At 44.2% G+C, this 17,315-nt stretch overlaps 1 protein-coding gene across 1 annotated transcript; it reads left to right on the top strand.

The window, feature by feature from the left end:
• Nucleotides 1–1,471: 1,471 nt before the first annotated feature.
• Nucleotides 1,472–15,515, top strand: CHRNA6 (cholinergic receptor nicotinic alpha 6 subunit). The gene is made up of 6 exons (XM_035097443.2): nt 1,472–1,550; nt 5,846–5,985; nt 7,796–7,840; nt 8,918–9,027; nt 9,155–10,142; nt 15,213–15,515. The coding sequence occupies exons 1-6, from the start codon at nt 1,472–1,474 to the stop codon at nt 15,333–15,335; spliced, it is 1,485 nt and encodes a 494-aa protein (XP_034953334.2). The 3' UTR covers nt 15,336–15,515.
• The last annotated feature ends 1,800 nt before the right edge of the window (nt 15,516–17,315 follow it).

The following is a 17,315-nucleotide window of genomic DNA, read 5'->3' as shown; positions in this document are numbered from 1 at the left end:
CCCACAGATCTTACTGGGTTGCCTCTAGGCAGCTTCCAACATATATAAAAACATAAGAAAACATTAAACATTTTTTAAAAACCTCCCCTTCAGACAGCTTAGGGGGTCAGATAACTCCATAGCCGTCAACATTTCTCCAATGGAAAGAGGAACGTCCTAAGGAAAAGCCAAACATTCTGGGATCAAATCAGAAACCAGGACAGCTTCTCTAAATCAGGGATGTCCCTGGAAAATAGGGACCCTTGGAGGGTCTGAGAGATTGCATGTTCGTTGAAGGTCACATGTGAATAACTGTACAAGTGAACCACTTGTATATGGGTTGTATATGGAATGTGGACCCTCTACTGAGATGAACCATGAGGGTCACCATCTACAACATCAAATCCCTCACCTGTGCACATTCATTTGTATGCATAGTTTCTGGAAACGGATGCAGCCTAAAGCCATTCATTGAGTTTGTCATGGGAGTGGCCTTTGAATGAGAGACTTCCCCCTCTGAGCCGCTTTGCCAACTGAGCTCTCATGAAACTCATCCAGCCAGGGTCTTATTGGCGGGAACCGCACCAAATATTAACAATATGATAAAAATAGCACCAACATAACAAATAAAATTAGATGCCCCCCAACAGAGGTGCTGGGTGCATGGCTGCCACCTTTTAAAACAGCCACTCAGTATGCAGAAATCAAGCAGATGTAGGAATTGAACAAATATTTGTCAAAATAGCCAAAGCCATTACAAAAAATAAAATACATAAAGCAGAATGAAATCAGAAAGGTGACAGGCAGAAATGGAAGCAGGTGTAGCTTTCTCCATCCCCTCAATATCCCTGTTGGGAAAAGCTACCCTTGCTTCCACTTCTGCCTGCCACTTCTGCATCAGCACAGAAACTGAGCCAGCGCTGAAGTTGGCAACCTGGTTTGAGCCACACGCTGCCCACAATATCTCCGCAGCCAAAATGAAACACCGGGGAGTTTTAAAAGGTAGATTCCTGAGTCAGATCAACACTGCAGCACTGCACAAGTCTCCGAGCAGTACTTGGGAACTGCCTTCTGCACTAAGCAGCCAGTCTCTGCTGTGCAGACTCTCTCTCTCTCTCTCTCTCTCTCTCTCTCTCTCTCTCTCTCTCTCTCTCTCTCTCTCTCTCTCTCACACACACACACACACACACACACACACACACTTTTGTGAAATGTGAGGAGTCACCGATGCCCGTCAATGTTGTCTTCTCTTAACGAGCAGGCAGTAAAACTCTTCCTTCTACGGAAGATTCCCTCCCTCTCTCCAAGGAAGGCACATTTATTTAAAACCATCGCCTGAGTATGGCTGCAGCTTGAGGTGCTAAACTGAACTACTTATTGCAGCACTGAAGATCTGAGGGACTTATTCACCTCCCCAACATCTTGTTCTTTCTTTCTCCAAAGCCCATTCCGTTCCTCTCTTGGAGGAGAGAGCATCTGTGCTCGTTGGACAATGCTTTCTCAGAAATGCTTGAGGTTTCTTTATTTCACTTTCTATCTGTGGGCAAACGTGTTATTCATCCTCCTTCAAGGTAAGTTGCTTTTATCTTGTGTCTCTCTGCTCACCCCCAGCCTGCCCTATATTTCTAGTTAGACATTTATAATGCTGGTGTTTAATCCTTTTGAATCCAGCTCAAAAGAAAAGATTGTTTTATGCGTGCTTTTTTATTATTTGGAATGCTAGGTGGGTGACCCACATACTTGGTTAAAGAGGCAGCTGTATTTATGAATGCAAAGTATGAGGTTTCTATATTCTATAATCTAGTTTAATTGAAGCGGGGGAGATGTATCTATCTGGAAATAAGTTTATTTATTCGTTATTTATTGTTACATTTCTACCCCCCATCTTTTCTCCAAGGAGTTGAAGGTGGGGTACGCACTCTTTTATCTTCACAACAACCCTGCGAGGGTTAGGCAGAAATCCTGTCACAAAACACCAAACACAAGTGGCTATTTCAAAAGACGAAGTGGTTTTGTTTTGCAAGGGATTCTTGGCCTCTGTTTCTTCCACACAGACTGAACATAGGAATCCAATCATTTGTTCATTTAGTTCAGTATTGCCTGCCCTGGTTGGCAGCAGCTCTCCAGGGTTTCACTCAGGGGACACTGCCGGAAGATGCTAGGGGTTGAACTCTGACCTTCTACACACAAATCAGATGTTCTACCACTAAGCTGTTGCTAGAGAGGTGCAAGCCTATGCAAACCTCCTTGAGAGAAAACCCTATTAAACTCAGCAGAACTTACCTTTGAGCAAGGTTGCGTAGCATCTGGCTGCTAATGGCACTTTTGTGGATCGGGGCCACCTGCCGAGAGAAAGGGGAGGACAAGGACCAAGAAAAAAAACAGACGGATTCTCACACCAAAGTGCTACAGTTTCTTCGCAAACTGTTGTCGAGTCATGCTTGCCAGAACATGCAAGGCCCTCTTTTTGAGGCTGAATTTAAGACGAAGATCAATGCGGTTCTCACAGTTAGGGTGGCCCGATCTTGCTTCTCTGCCTTTAACAAAAACAGTGATGTGCACAAAAGTGAACCTGGCAATGAAATGGGTAATGGAAAAGACTTTGCCTGCTTAATTTGATCAAGTCGGGCTGCTGTTGAAAACTTAGGAGCAAGACTGTGTTTTTTTAAAAGCAACACTGAAATGTCAGCAAACCCACTTATAGCTCATGCTTGTTAGCCAGCAATTCCCACTTCTTCTTCTTCTTCTTTGCTACAGAGGCTGAGACTCAAAAAGTTGAGTTGTCAGCTTTCCCACCACCCTCCAAACAAAATGTTATTTGCCTTTAACAGCAGCTTGTTCTCCAGACTATACTTGCCAGTTGACCCCCCACAAAAGTCTGGCCTGCTCCTGTGTCTTCCAAAGTACCATAATGTACAGAAACCAGCAGGTGAAGCTTTTCTCAGCATGGAGATAGGCATTAACCTTTTTCTGATATGGTATCAACATGCTGAGGGGCAGCGAGGCAGCATTAAATGGGCACATAACTTCTATGCATACAGTTATAGGTGCAGAGGCACTTTCAGACCTTCTAAGGACTTAAACAGAGGCCAGATACAAGCATCCTTGCTCTCCCTCTCCATGCATTCATATAACATCTAAATAAAGTTACAGTCTCACTTACTAATATGATGATAGCTACCTTTGGGTTTTTTTCCTAAATGGGAAGGTGGGGTGGGTGTTTCCCAAATAAATAATACTGAAAATCTGTTCTATTACCCGAAACTTGTCGAAACAAACGTACTGTTCCATCTATTTTATCCAAGGAATTATTGCAAATTATATCTGTTTATATGTATTGAATTTTTAAGTCCTTTTTAAACTTTATTTACTCTTGCTTTATTTTATCCTGTCTTGCCCAGTGTTTTTGTACATTGTGTTGCATAAGATTATATTGTGGGCCTTTGGCCGTAATAAAGATTTCATTCATTCAATAATGTTACAAAAGTTGGGTGCCTCCCCCCCCCACTCTCTGTCAAGCGGTGGCAAGAGCCCATGGGGTTCCAGGCATCCACCCAGGGTCTGTGGTCCTAAGACGTGGCGGAGACTGCCGTAGCTTTGAAAAGTATGGTTTCTTCGCCAATTTACACTTTCAGTCTGCATGGATGGAGTCCGGATCTTACAACAAGGTCATTTCAAGAGGGAGTTGTACCGCACAGCCCTGCAGCCATAGAGTCCAAGAAATCTCTCCCAGCCGGCCTTCAGCCAGCCTGCCCAAGATGGATCCCAGTCCTTCTTCCTTCTTCTTCTTCTTCCCAACAACTCTTGCTCAAGACTCTCCTTTTCTGTCATCTCACACCCAGTTACCTTGGCAACCTTCCAACCCCCCCCCCCCAGTCTCTGCTCACACTTCATGAAGGGGAAGGGCAGTTTTCTTGCATTGCAAATGGCTCTCAATGGCCTTAGCTTGGCTAAGTCATTTTGCACAGGCTAGCCCAGGAATTCCTCTGCAGCTTGTATTTCTCCCTTCACATCCCAAATAGTCAACCACCCCCGTCTATAACAATAAATAATACATAGGTGCCAACTCCCAGATTGAAAAATCCAGGATCGGCAGCGGCGCAGCACTGGACGTCGTGCTGCGGCCATTTTGGAACTGGGCAGAGCAGCACCGGAAGTTGCTTCTATGCATGCTCTGCTCATTTCCAAAATGGCCACAGTGCCAGAAATCGCTTCTGCACATGTCCAGAGACTCCAGACATGTCCAGAGACTCCAGACATGTGCAGAAGGAGCCTCCCCAGGCCGGTAAGAATCCGCAGGATTTATGGAGGGGGGTTTTAAACCGGGCTGCCAGCGGGAAACGGCTGGAAAAACGGGGGTTTCCCGGGGAATACGGGAGACTTGGCAGCTATGAAATAATATTCCTGATAAAAGCACAGGAGCCAATGCCAGTAGAGCAGTTGGCTCTCCCATTTGCAAGTGAAGGAGTTGTTCCTTCAGTTACACAGGCCTTGAGGCGTGTAGGGCTTTAAGGATAATCCCCAGTACTCTGAGTAGGAGCCAGTGGGCCTGCCTGAGTCCTGACAAGACCTGGTCCTAATACCTGGTTCCAGTTGTCAGTCTAGTGTAGGCATAGGCAAACCTGTCCCTCCAGATGTTTTGGGGCTACAAACCTGTCCCTCCAGATGTTTTGGGACTACATAATCCCTGACCACTGGTCCTGTTAGCTAGGGATGGTGGGAGTTGTAGGCCCAAAACATCTGGAGGGCCGAGTTTGCCTATGCTTGGCCTAGTGGCTGTGTTTTGTACTAACTGCAATTTCTGAGCAGTTCTCCAAGGCAGCCCTGTGTACAACACATCACAGGATCCTGTAGGTTGCCAGGGCAAGGATAAGTGAAGTTACAGGGGACCCGGCTATAGCTTAGGGCCCCACTCTCTTGGGGGCCCCAAAAAAATTAAAGGAAAAAAACTGGATGTACATTCCAAAAATATAAGATAAAAAGTAAAAAACAAACAAGCCTACATACAGCAACAGTGTTTTGTGTTGTGTAGGCTCCTATGATGTAAGTAATGGGCCCCACCTGCTAGCCGGCTGCCTAAAATATCACTGGTTTGCTCATTTATATATCAATTACAGTGGCACCTCGCAAGACGAAATTAATTCATTCCGCGGGTCGTGCCATCTTACGAAAATTTTCATCTTGCGGAAACAAACGGCGGACGGCAAAAAAAAATCGTCTTGCGAGACGTGACCATAGAAAGCTTTGTCTTGCGAGGCAACAAAGAATCGCTAGACACTTTTGTGTAGCGAGTTTTTCGTTGCGTGACGCATTCGTCTTGCGAGGTACCACTGTACTTTGATAAAATACATATTTTGTTGTGTGCAAATGGCTTTAGATACCTATTACGTCCAAAAAATTACTATATAGCATATATTCAACACAAAAACAGTGATAATTTGTTGTTGACAAAGGACAGCTGGACATATAAAGGGCCCCATTACCTTCAGTAGTTTAAGGCCTCATCAAACCTAAATCCAGCCCTGACCTCAGGCCACAGTTTAGCCAACCATGCCCATTGTGTTGTCAGTGTTATCAATCGTGATACTGTCACACATATGGATCCTTGGCCATTCATCCAGTTGTGTTTGTGTGTGGGAGACAGGTGCTTGCCAGGACCAAATCTCTCTGCTGCAGAATAATTCAGTGGCTTATCGGGCATTAATTCAGCATGCTGCAGTTGGTATTGTGATGTGATTAAAGCCTTTAAAAGGTGTGAATGAATATTCAAATGTCTGGAGGCTTATCTTTTATTATTATTATTATTCCACTTTCTTGCCCCGTGTTCAGTGACTTCTTCCTTCTGCTCTTTCCTTTTCTTCCCTAGACGGCTTGGCGTGCAAATCTGAAGAAAGGCTGTTTCACAAACTCTTCTCCCGTTACAACCAGTACATCAGACCTGTGGAAAACGTGTCAGATCCAGTTACAGTGTATTTTGAAGTGGCAATTACACAGCTTGCAAATGTGGTAAGGCTAAATGCGCAGTGCCAGCCAGATAGTTAGGTGCCGTGGAATCCAAACTCCTGGTCATAGAAGACTCACCTTTACCCCAGGGTCTGTACTGCTCAGTGTGCTTGAGAATTTTCTCCATTCCCATCTTTGTGGTTCATGAAGTGCTGCATGTGTGCAATGGATCAGTTGAATTTTTCAACTTTCAAAAAAGTTGTAGCATGATTTGGGAATTCCAAATATATTTTGCTTAAATTAATATAGCTTAGTAATTTTTTTTTATTACCCCACCCATCTGGCTAGGTTTTCCCAGCCACTCTGGGTGGCTTAGTTTTGCTTGGTGTGTGTAGAATTGATAGAAATCATTAAAATCATCCTGGAGAGAAGGAGGAGGGCCAGGAGACAGAAATGAGGCCGGCTGCTGAATCTCCCCCTCCTGCTGTGGTCAGTCCCCCTCCCACCCGCTGGTCTCCTAGAACACACAAGGGAAACAAAAAGAGGTAGGGTTGCCATACATCCAGAATTTCCGAGACACACCTGGAATACTGCAGTTGGAACGGAATCCCTTCATCATATAGTTTTTACTTGCCCTCGGTATAGTGCTGTCCGGATAATCCTACTGAGACCATTAGTCCAAAAATTGTCTGGACTTCCAGTAGAGACTCATCTCGCCCTTTTACTGCAAGACACTGACTCATTTGTAACCTTGCAAGTGGCAAGATTTTTAACTTCTGTTCTGTCCTATAAGAGGCGAAATGGACTGTTACATGAATCCTGAAAGCTTTTACCATATTGTTTTTCCTAATTTTATATCATCTGTAATTATTATATTTTTAGCCCTATATTTATTTTTACTGATTGTAAAGCAAGTATGTCTCTTTGTGTCTATTTTTATGTGTATATGAGCTTAAAGCTGAAATAAATCTATCTATCTATCTATCTATCTATCTGCAGTCGGAAGCAGTGTCCGGGTGGAAATCGGTGAAATGTCCGGGAAAATCTGGACGTATGTCAACCCATGTTGGCAGTGTTGCTTTTGCTGATTTTCCTTAAAAATAGCTCAAAAACGTCAATTTTTTATTTATTTATTTTGCAATTTTGCCAAAAAGGCTCAACAACTTTTGTGTCCGGATTTTCACTTTTTGAAATATGGCAAGCCTAAAGAAAGCCGAGGAGAGATTGGTTGCATGCATATGCAGTCTATGACTGCTGGATCTTGACAGATATAGAAAAGGAGGAGGTTAACATGTTAAGAGCATAACAACTGCATTGCTGGATCAGTCCAAAAGTCTGCCTAGTCTTACATCCAACAGTAACTAGCCAGATACCATTGTCAGTTCCCAAGCGTGACCTGAAGGCAACAGACAAACTTTGTGGGTACCCAGAGTTTAGAGATACACTGCCTCTGAAAATGGCATGGCTAATGGTGGTGTAGTGGTTAAGAGCAGTGGACTCGTAATCTGGTGAACCGGGTTCGCTTCCCCGCTCCTCCACATGCAACTGTTGGGTGACCTTGGGATAGTCACACTTCTCTGAAGTCTCTCAGCCCCACTCACCTCACAGAGTGTTTGTTGTGGGGGAGGAAGGGAAAGGAGATTGTTAGCTGCTCTGAGACTCCTTAAATCCAAACCCTTCTTCTTCTTGATAATAGACCTACCCTCCACAAATGTGCCCGATCTCTCCTGTGTGTTGTTCTGCCTGCAGTCAGGAGGGCCCTTGAAGCCTCTGAGATTACCTCCCATACCCCCGTCTGCACCCTAAGGGACTGTGTGAAGCAGCCCTGTGACACAACTGTAGGAGTAAATCATTTGCCCTCTTCTGTCTCTAGGATGAAGTCAATCAGATTATGGAAACCAATCTATGGCTGCGACATGTAAGTGGATATTTGTGCGCTAGGGTGTATTTCACATTAGTGTTGGGCTTCAAAGTTATGGTTGGGGTGGCTCCAAAACAGTTCCTGGGATAAGGAAGCAGGAATCTATTGTGGGGGGGATCTTGCTGTCACAACATCCATAGTATAACCACTCATGGATTACTGTGGTGTTTATTATTATCACTATTATTTTGGTTTATTACCCGTCCTACACCCAAGGGTCCCAGGGTGAGTTACAAAAATTCGAAACACAGTCTGTGAGCCACCCTGAGTTCTTATGATGAAGGGAGGTATATTAATCTAATATATTATTATTATTATTATTATTATTATTATTATTATTATTATTGAGTTTAACTGTTTTTTATTATGTATGGTATATCCTTATTGTATACTGTTAGACACTATGGTATAAAGTGGTATATAAATTATTAAAATATAATAAAACTAAATAAAATATATGGGATTATTTGGGTGGCTCTTTGGGTGGCTCCCAACAGAATATTAAAAACACGATAAAACTTCAAACATTAAAAACTTCCCTAAACAGGGTTGCCTTCAGATGTCTTCTATAAGTTAAATAGTTGTTTATTTCCTTGGCATCTGATGGGTGGGCGTTCCAAAGGGCGGGCGCCACTACCGAGAAGGCCCTCTGCCTGGTTTTCTAACACTGCTGTCTAAGGCAACACAGTGACATTTGTGTTCAAGTGGTGTTTGAGCAGAAGAACATAAGAAGAGCTTGCTGGATCAGGCCACTGGCTCATCAAGTCCAGCATCTTGTTCTCACGGTAGCCAACCAAATGCCTGTGGGGACACCAAAAGCAAGATCTAAGTGCAGCAGCGCTTGGCTCACCTGTGATTCCCAGCAACTGGCATTCAGAGATAGTGGAAGTACAACATAGCTATCATGCCCAAAATCCAATCTCAAACATAGCCATCATGCCCAAAATCTAATCTCGCTAAGCAAAGAGGCTTGGGGTGAAGGATGAAATATCAACAAAAGCCCTGAAAATCAAGCTGCGGGTGCAAGGTAAATTTTCTAGGATCCAAAAACTAGTTGTTGTTTTTCTCTTTTAGATTTGGAATGACTACAAACTGCGGTGGAATCCAATGGAATACGAAGGGATTGAGTTTATCCGTGTTCCAGCAGATAAAATATGGAAACCTGATATTGTGTTATACAACAAGTATGAACTCTAGTTCCTCATCATTTTATAGCTTTTTTATTTTTTAAAAAAATCAAAACAAAACCAAATCCTTCTGTATTAACATTGAATGGTACAAATTAAGGCTGCCTTGTGTTTGCATTTCCAGTGCCGTTGGAGATTTCCAGGTCGAAGGGCGGACCAAAGCTCTTCTCAAATATGATGGTACCATCACATGGACGCCACCCGCCATCTTTAAAAGCTCCTGCCCCATGGATATTACCTTCTTCCCCTTCGATCACCAAAACTGCTCCCTGAAATTTGGGTCATGGACTTACGACAAAGCTAAAACTGACCTGCTAATTGTTGGCTCCAAAGTGGATATGAATGACCTTTGGGAGAATAACGAATGGGAAATAGTTGATGCTTCTGGCTATAAACACGATATCAAGTACAACTGCTGTGAGGAGATCTACACCGACATAACCTACTCGTTTTATATCCGAAGGCTGCCCATGTTCTACACCATCAATCTGATCATCCCCTGCCTATTTATTTCATTCCTGACTGTCCTGGTTTTCTACCTTCCATCTGACTGTGGAGAGAAAGTCACCCTTTGTATCTCTGTCCTACTTTCCTTGACAGTGTTCCTGTTGGTAATCACAGAGACAATCCCCTCTACCTCTCTGGTAATCCCTCTGGTTGGAGAATACCTGCTGTTCACCATGATCTTCGTGACTCTCTCTATCGTCGTCACTGTCTTTGTACTGAACATCCACTACAGGACTCCGATGACTCACACGATGCCCAAGTGGGTCAAAACTGTTTTCCTCCGTCTCCTGCCCAAAGTCTTGATGATGAAGAGACCCGTCCAGAAACACATCGAAGCCCAGCCTAAGAAAACCAAGAAAAATGGTGCCGCTAAATCCAGCAAGCCAAAGACCGATGACCCGGGGGAAGCGAAAGTCTACAGCGAGCACAGGTGCTGCCACTGCGACAAACCCAGCGAACTGTCCACGGGTAAGAAAAGGAGACCAAGCCACCAGTCAGCTAAATGGGGGGCTGAGCAAGCAGAATACTCCCCTGAGGTCAAAGAAGTCATTAGCAGTGTCCAGTTCATCGCAGAAAACATGAGGAGTCAGAATGAGACCAAAGAGGTAAGCATTCTGGTGTCTTGAGAATGAATTTGTATCTGAGAATCAGCAGCTGAGTTATAGAGGTCGGTCTTCTCGAACACGGTACCCTCCAGCTGTTGCTGGACTATAGCTTCCACCATAGAATCATAGAGTTGGAAGATACCACAAGGGCCATCCAGTCTTGGAAACACCATCGAAGCATTCCTGACATATGGCTGTCACCATGCTTGACCATTAGCTGGGGTGGCTGTGTCTGATGGGAGTTATAGTCCAACAACAGCTGAACGGCACCTGGTATTGGTCAAAAGTCCTCAAAAGTCCTCAGTATACCTGAAGGAGCGTCTCCACCCCCACCGTTCTGCCCGGACACTGAGGTCCAGTTCCGAGGGCCTTCTGGTGGTTCCCTCACTACGAGAAGGGACGTTACAGGGAACCAGGCAGAGGGCCTTCTCGGTAGTGGCACCTGTCCTGTGGAACACCCTCCCATTAGATGTCAAGGAAATAAACAACTATCTGACTTTTAGAAGACATCTGAAGGCAGCCCTGTTAGGAAAGTTTTTAATGTTTGATTTTTTTTCTCTTGTGTTTTTAATATCCTGTTGGGAGCTGCCCAGAGTGGCTGGGGAAACCCAGACAGATGGGTGGGGTATAAATAAATTATGATTATCAATAAATTTGATGCATAACACAAGCAATGGCAGAAGGCTCAAGACCTTGGTTGGTGCTAGCCCTGAAGCTTAGTTCTCAGGGCATCAATAAGACTATGAGGAAAATGGTGAAGGCCTTTTTTCGGAACAAACAGTGACGCTCCCTGAAATGAAATGCAGCTCCTTCCTCTGTAGAACTCCAGAAGAGAGGGGAATCATTGCTAAATGGGTACATGCCCAGTTTCACACTGACGAGCAGGCACCGATGTCAGCAGAAAGGGTAGTTCCCCAGGAGAATGAGGCTTAAGGGGTGCTGTCTCTGGGGATTCTCGATCAGGAGTCCCTGGTCCAAGGGGCACCTGACTGACAGACTCTGGCTTGGTGCTGGGGCCTAGTCCTGAATTTAGAGCACCTCCACAGTTTGCACCAGTGGTGTTCCTGAGCCAGGTGATTCTTAGGAACCTGGGAACCTGGCTAATGCCTGTTAGCAGAGGCACTTAAATAAAGCTGATGGAGGCTGTGTACACACACACACACACAGAGAGAGAGAGAGAGAGAGAGAGAGAGAGAGAGAGAGAGAGAGAGAGAGAGAGAGAGAGAGAGAGAGAGAATATCCTGGGAACAACACCAAGTCAGGCCATTGGTCCATCTAGGATTCTAGGTCAATATTATGTTCAGTTCAATCTATGTTCAGTTCTCCAAGGCTTCAGATATGAGTCTTTTCCCAGACCTACCTCATTTCTCTGATGAAAATAAGGACGCCCCAAGGGAAAGCTGAATATTCCAGGATCAAAACAGAAACTAGGATAGCTTCTGTAAATCTGGGACTGTCCCTGGAAAATAAGGACACTTGGGGAGTGTTCTACCTGTTCATGCTAGGGGTTCACCCTGGGGCCTTCTATATGTCAAGTAGACATGCTGTGACTGAACTATAGCCCTTCCCCTTCTTCCTCAGAGTCCTGGCTGTCACTGATTTTCAGGCTCACGCCATAACAGTAGTCTTCCAGTGTCTAAGAAATGTTGCCGCCATTTATTTTACCTCAGAGCCCTCGCTATAATATGAAGGTGCTTCCATCTCTCACCTTCCCCAGATCCCATCTGTCTTGTGTACTTAGGCTAGAAGCATTTTGGCTTTGGCGTCTTTCTGAGAAAGTGGCAGCATAACGAGGATGTTAATCTCAGTAGGATCCTTGAACAGCTGTTGTAATGTAAATAATGTAATTACTATGGAAGCTGTTGAGGGAAGAAAGCTCCCTATGGTTTCAACAGAAATGAAGACTGCACCTGAGGGAACAAACCTGTGATTTTATGTGGGCAGTACTGCAATGGTTATCCATACCAGGAAAGCTTTTGCATTTTAGAAAGGAAAAAGCATCTAACGCAAGTGCGAAAGTTTTACACGGCATGTTCCCTTTTCCTTCAGCCTCCGCCTCTGAGCTCTCTGGTCCTCAGGGCTCTTGTGAGATCTAACACAGGGCCCCCCTCTCCCCACTGAAATTAGGCTTGAAGAAGCATTCTGTTAGTGCCAATAGAATAGGCTGTGTTGTGTGGGATCTGTTGGATGGAGAGAGAGAGAGAGAATATCCTGGGAACAATACCAAGTCAGGCCATTGGTCCATCTAGGTCATGGGTAGGCAAACTAAGGCCCATAGGCCGATTCCGGCCCAACCGCCTTCTAAATCCAGCTAGGGTTGCCAGACTCAATAGAGGACAGGACTTCTTTGCCTTTAATTGGCCTGCTCTCTTTTGAGTCTGGAAACCTTAAAGAGAAACCAGCAGACCCTTTGCTTAATTTCCAACCCTAAATCCAGCCTGCAGACGTTCCAGGAATCAGCATGTTTTTACATGAGTAGAATGTGTCCTTTTATTTAAAATGCCTCTCTGGGTTATTTGTGGGGCATAGGAATTCGTTAATTTTTCCCCCCTTCAAAATATAGTCTGCCCCCCCCACAGGGTCTGAGGGACAGTGGACCAGGCCCCTGCTGAAAAAATTCACTGACCCCTGTCTAGGTCAATATTATCTATGTTGACTGGCAGCAGTTCTTCAAGGGTTCAAATATGAGTCTTTTCCCAGACCTACCTCATAACCTCCAACATTTCTCTGATGAAAATAGGGACGTCCTATTCCATCATCATCATCATCATCATCATTTTATTATTTATACCCCACCCATCTGACCAGGTTGCCCCAGACGCTCTGGATCTGTCCCTCTGCGTCTTCCCTGTTCCATATGGGCATAACTATCAACAAATTATTAAATAGTCTTATTAAATAGTCGCATGACTCTCTGTCGGCTCACCTACTCCTCCTGCTCCTCTTCCAGTGCTAGCAGGAGAGGCACTGTCAATTGACTGCATTTGGCAAGCTTGCAAGCCCCAGTATGTAGCTACCTGCATACTGGGATAATACCACTTTGCCAGGCTTGAGGTGGAGGGGGGGAACAGTGCCTTTTTGACATCAGCAACCATTGTACCAATCTCCAGCTTCATCTCATACCTATTTGTATGTCTAACAATCCAAAACCCCAACACTAATGACAGGGGGGGAAAGACTGTAGTGTTTAACAGGTCTAGAAGAAGTGCCCATTTCAGGTTTTAGGGGTCCTTTGGCAAAGTGTCCTCAGTAAATTCCCTCCTTGGGAGCTTTCCACTTCTTGAGCACTGTTTCCACTGCCCAGTCACTCGCCTCTCCCTCTAAGCCCAGTTTGTACCACTTTCCAGAGGGAGAGGAAAAAGCTTGCAGCGGCTCCTTCTCCTCCTCCTCTATCCTCTCACTGCTTGCTCACTTTGAGTGGGCAGGTGAACAAGCAGAAGCAGCAAGAGTAGCAGGGATAGGAAGCTCTGGGATTAAGCAGCCAACCCACTGCCAGGAATGGGTTTCAGCAGGTCGCTGACATTGCCAATCCCTATACACTGGCCATCCTGGAAGCAAAGGATCAGGTGTGAAGATGGGCACCTGGTGGTAAGCAGCAGCCAGCAAAACTCCTTCTTATCATTGTGTGGGCATTTTGCTGCTAGTTAAATAACACTGTTTTGTGAGGCCATCTTTGTAAGTAAACAAACAGGAGCAACAGCATTTAAAAATGGGACTCAGCAATTATGCTAATAGGTTTGCGTATTTAAATGGATAAATATTTCATGCTAAGCAGGGTATAATTTGCTTTGGCATGAAGACACTGAATATGCACTTAGAAGTTCTACAGATATGAAGGCCCTCATCAAAGGATGGTGGTCAATCAATGTAGCCCTATTGAATTCTGTAGAGCTGTGCGAAGGAGCTGTCTTGGAAGAGAGCCCAAAAGACAAACATAAGGTTGAACTGGAGCTTTGGGGCCAAGCCTGGGCTAACCATTATGCAAAGTAAGCTACTACAGCATAGGCTCCCAGCCAGTTTGGGGGTCTTTGCCTGTAGTGGAATTACTGGAAAGCTTCCTAACACAGAGAAAGGATGGCCACCTTCCATCTTGCTCTTTCCACTGAGCTCTTTGAAGAGCGCACTGTAATAAAACGGAACAGTAGCTGTACTTCCTGGAAGAGGAAAATTGACATTACTGGTAGCCCTGGGAACAAGATAACAGGCAGACATTTTATGAGCAAATGGAGGCCTGGGTCTAACATGGACCTTTGAGTGATTTCATCTGTATTCCCAGTTGTCATTACCAAATATGAGTGTGGGTCTGAGTGGACTTAGCAGGAAGCATTAAAGCAGGAGGTTTTAGTCAGCCACATCTCACTCAGTTGTCAAGCTGATGCCACAATAAATTAATTAGTCTTGAAGGTCGTGGGGGGGCTGTTTTTGTGTGCATTTAGCATTCTTCATCTAAGTGGCTCTCCAGTAAAACTAGTGGCAATCAGGTTTAAAGAGAATGTCATTTATGTATAAGTTCAGGGCTCCAAAACATGGTTCACAATCCTCTAATATACAGCCTTTGCCAATGTGGTGCTCTCCAGATCTTTTGGGGTTACTTGTTCCCGTCAGCCAAAGCTGTGTTGGCTGGGGCTGAGGAAAGTTGTAGTCCAAAACATCTGAAAGGCACCAGGTTGGGGAAGGCTTCCTGAAAAGGACATTGCTCTTCAGCTTTGTTTGGACCTCTAAATCACGCACACTTTCTCTCTGCTGGTCTAAAACAGCTGAAGATGGAAAATATCTGATGCTTGCCTTAAATATGCTTGTTTCCTAATACAATTATTCCAAAATGGGCATAGCATTGGTCCTGAAGTCAGCCTGGTTTCAGCTAAGCTTGTTGAATTCAGTGATACTAGGACATGTCAACGCTTCACAATGCTGCAGTTTCATGTGCAAGCTGGAAAACGTCACAATTGAATGGGCAAAACAGTTCTTTCAGCAGAACCTCAAACTGATGATGTTTTATTACCTGGGGGAAGTTGAATTCTGTCTAAACCTAGCACATTAAATAGTATATGTCTTATTGTGTGTTTACAGGTGGAAGATGACTGGAAATATGTTGCCATGGTAATTGACAGAGTGTTCCTGTGGGTGTTCATAATTCTCTGTGTATTTGGGACAGCAGGATTATTCCTACAGCCCCTGATAGCAGACACATAATCCACTGACTCTTCAAGTTTTGCTCCACGTGTACCTTTCAGTTTTATATTCAAGTCGTCCGCCTGCAGTAGAATGTCTGCTTTCACCTCAGGTCAAAAGAGCAATGTTTTCTTCTTTATTTCTGTTGGCTTTCACATTTTCCCACCAGCAACACGCAAGCAGAACAGGTAGACTGTCCATTACGAGAACATCCGCAACTCTCAGCTCCCACAAAGGAAACACCATTGATCATTTCCAACTCTTAGCATGCAAACAAAAGATGGCTGCTTCAACGTGTATATATGTCTGTGGGAAAGCAGCCCCACATTTTCTTGGTCAATGGCTACATTCACCTATAGGGACCTATATTTATTCTTTATCCTTGGGGAATACGCATGAGGATGTTGTACAGCAGAACTAGACAGAAAGTAGATTAAGATCTACTGGCGGAACAGGGGGTGATTTGCAGCAGGCTGATAACTTTTTAGAAACTCCCATAAAAAAAAACAATAGCAACAGCAAAAAGATGACCCCCTGCCTTCCCAACACACACACACACACACACACACACACACACACACACACACACACACACACACACACACCTTGCAAAAGAAAGAAAGAGCAATGGTTATTATCTGGTGTGTTGTAACTCAGATGTCAATTCCATACATTATACAGTGGTGCCTCGGCTTACGAATTTAATCCGTTCCGAAGGCACCTTCGTAGGTCAAAAAATTCGTAAGTCGAAAAGTGCCATTGGCAACGCGATTTCCCATAGGAATGCATTGGAAACGGAAAAATTCGTAAGTCGAAGCAACCCTATCTAAAAATTCGTAAGTCGAAAAATCCCTATTTAAAACCGCCGTGGTTTCCTTTGAGATGTCGAGACATTCGTAAGCGCGCGGCCATTAGCCCCATTCGTAAATCGAAAAATTCAGTTGTCGAGTCGTTCGTAAGTCGAGGTACCACTGTATATGAAGGCTATCCCACTCATGGGGTACTGTAGGTAATGGAATAATCCTGTAGTTAATTCTGCAATGGTTACTGTCCCCACCTACCACCCTGAGTCATTATTTTGTACCTAACTTTAGCTGGCAGATCTTGTGGGGGCAGAAAAAAACATGAAGTAGCTTGTGCATGCCTGAAGTCCCACGATGGTTGCACTAGATCAGTGTCTGGGACTGATAAGGAGTATAGACAGGGAACAATGTTGTGGTTTGCATCCTACACTCTGCTTATTCTTCCAGTGTAGTTTATAGTACACTAGTACTGTTACTTGCTTATGCGGGACAAACCTGAAATATATTAAGCACGCAATAGGCATCTCTCTATATATTACACACATATATTACTGCAATCCAACACAGACTTAGATGTGATAACGAATGGTTTTACACGTGCCTAACAATGTGCTGAGTTGTTTATGGTGACCGATGCAGTTCTGACTTTCACGATTTCCTCCATTCTCAGTATTTATTGTTTTGTTTGGAATATGTTTGTATTTTTCTACAATATGTCACATATTTAAGTAGCTTCAAATTAAAAAAACTTAAAAACAGTTTATTAAGTATTCATGTTATTTAAAATAGCCGTCCTTTTTTCTGCTTTAAAAGTGTAGGAACGCCGTTTTCTGCTTCAAAAGTCTAGGCCCCGCAGAGGACCCTAAGGTCCACAAATAACAATATTTTGGAGAGCCCGAGCCATAAGGTGGCTAGATTGGCCTCAACTAGGGCCAGGGCCTTTTCAGTATTGGCCCCGTCTTGGTGGAACGCTCTCTCACAGGAGACCAGGGCCCTGCGGGATTTGACATCTTTCCGCAGCGCCTGCAAGATGGAGCTGTTCCGCCTGGCCTTTGGGTTTTGATTTGGGCCATTTTAAAATGAGACTGCATTTTAAAACAATTTTTAAATCTAAATTGTATTTTAATCTGCATTTGAATCAATTGTTTTTCTTTCTTTTACATTTTATTGTAACTTTATTGATGTCAGCCACCCTGAG

Source organism: Zootoca vivipara, chromosome 16 (assembly GCF_963506605.1).
Source record: "Zootoca vivipara chromosome 16, rZooViv1.1, whole genome shotgun sequence".
Classification (NCBI taxonomy): Eukaryota; Metazoa; Chordata; class Lepidosauria; order Squamata; family Lacertidae; genus Zootoca; species Zootoca vivipara.
Note: the sequence above shows the minus strand (reverse complement) of the source record. Positions and strands in the feature narration are given on the sequence as shown.

Coding starts and splice junctions, on each gene's coding strand:
- CHRNA6 (XM_035097443.2), top strand. CDS start 1,472: ATGCTTTCTCAGAAATGCTTGAGGTTTCTTTATTTCACTTTCTATCTG. Junction 7,841..8,917: donor CCAATCTATGGCTGCGACAT/GTAAGTGGATAT, acceptor TTTCTCTTTTAG/ATTTGGAATGACTACAAACT. Junction 10,143..15,212: donor GTCAGAATGAGACCAAAGAG/GTAAGCATTCTG, acceptor GTGTGTTTACAG/GTGGAAGATGACTGGAAATA.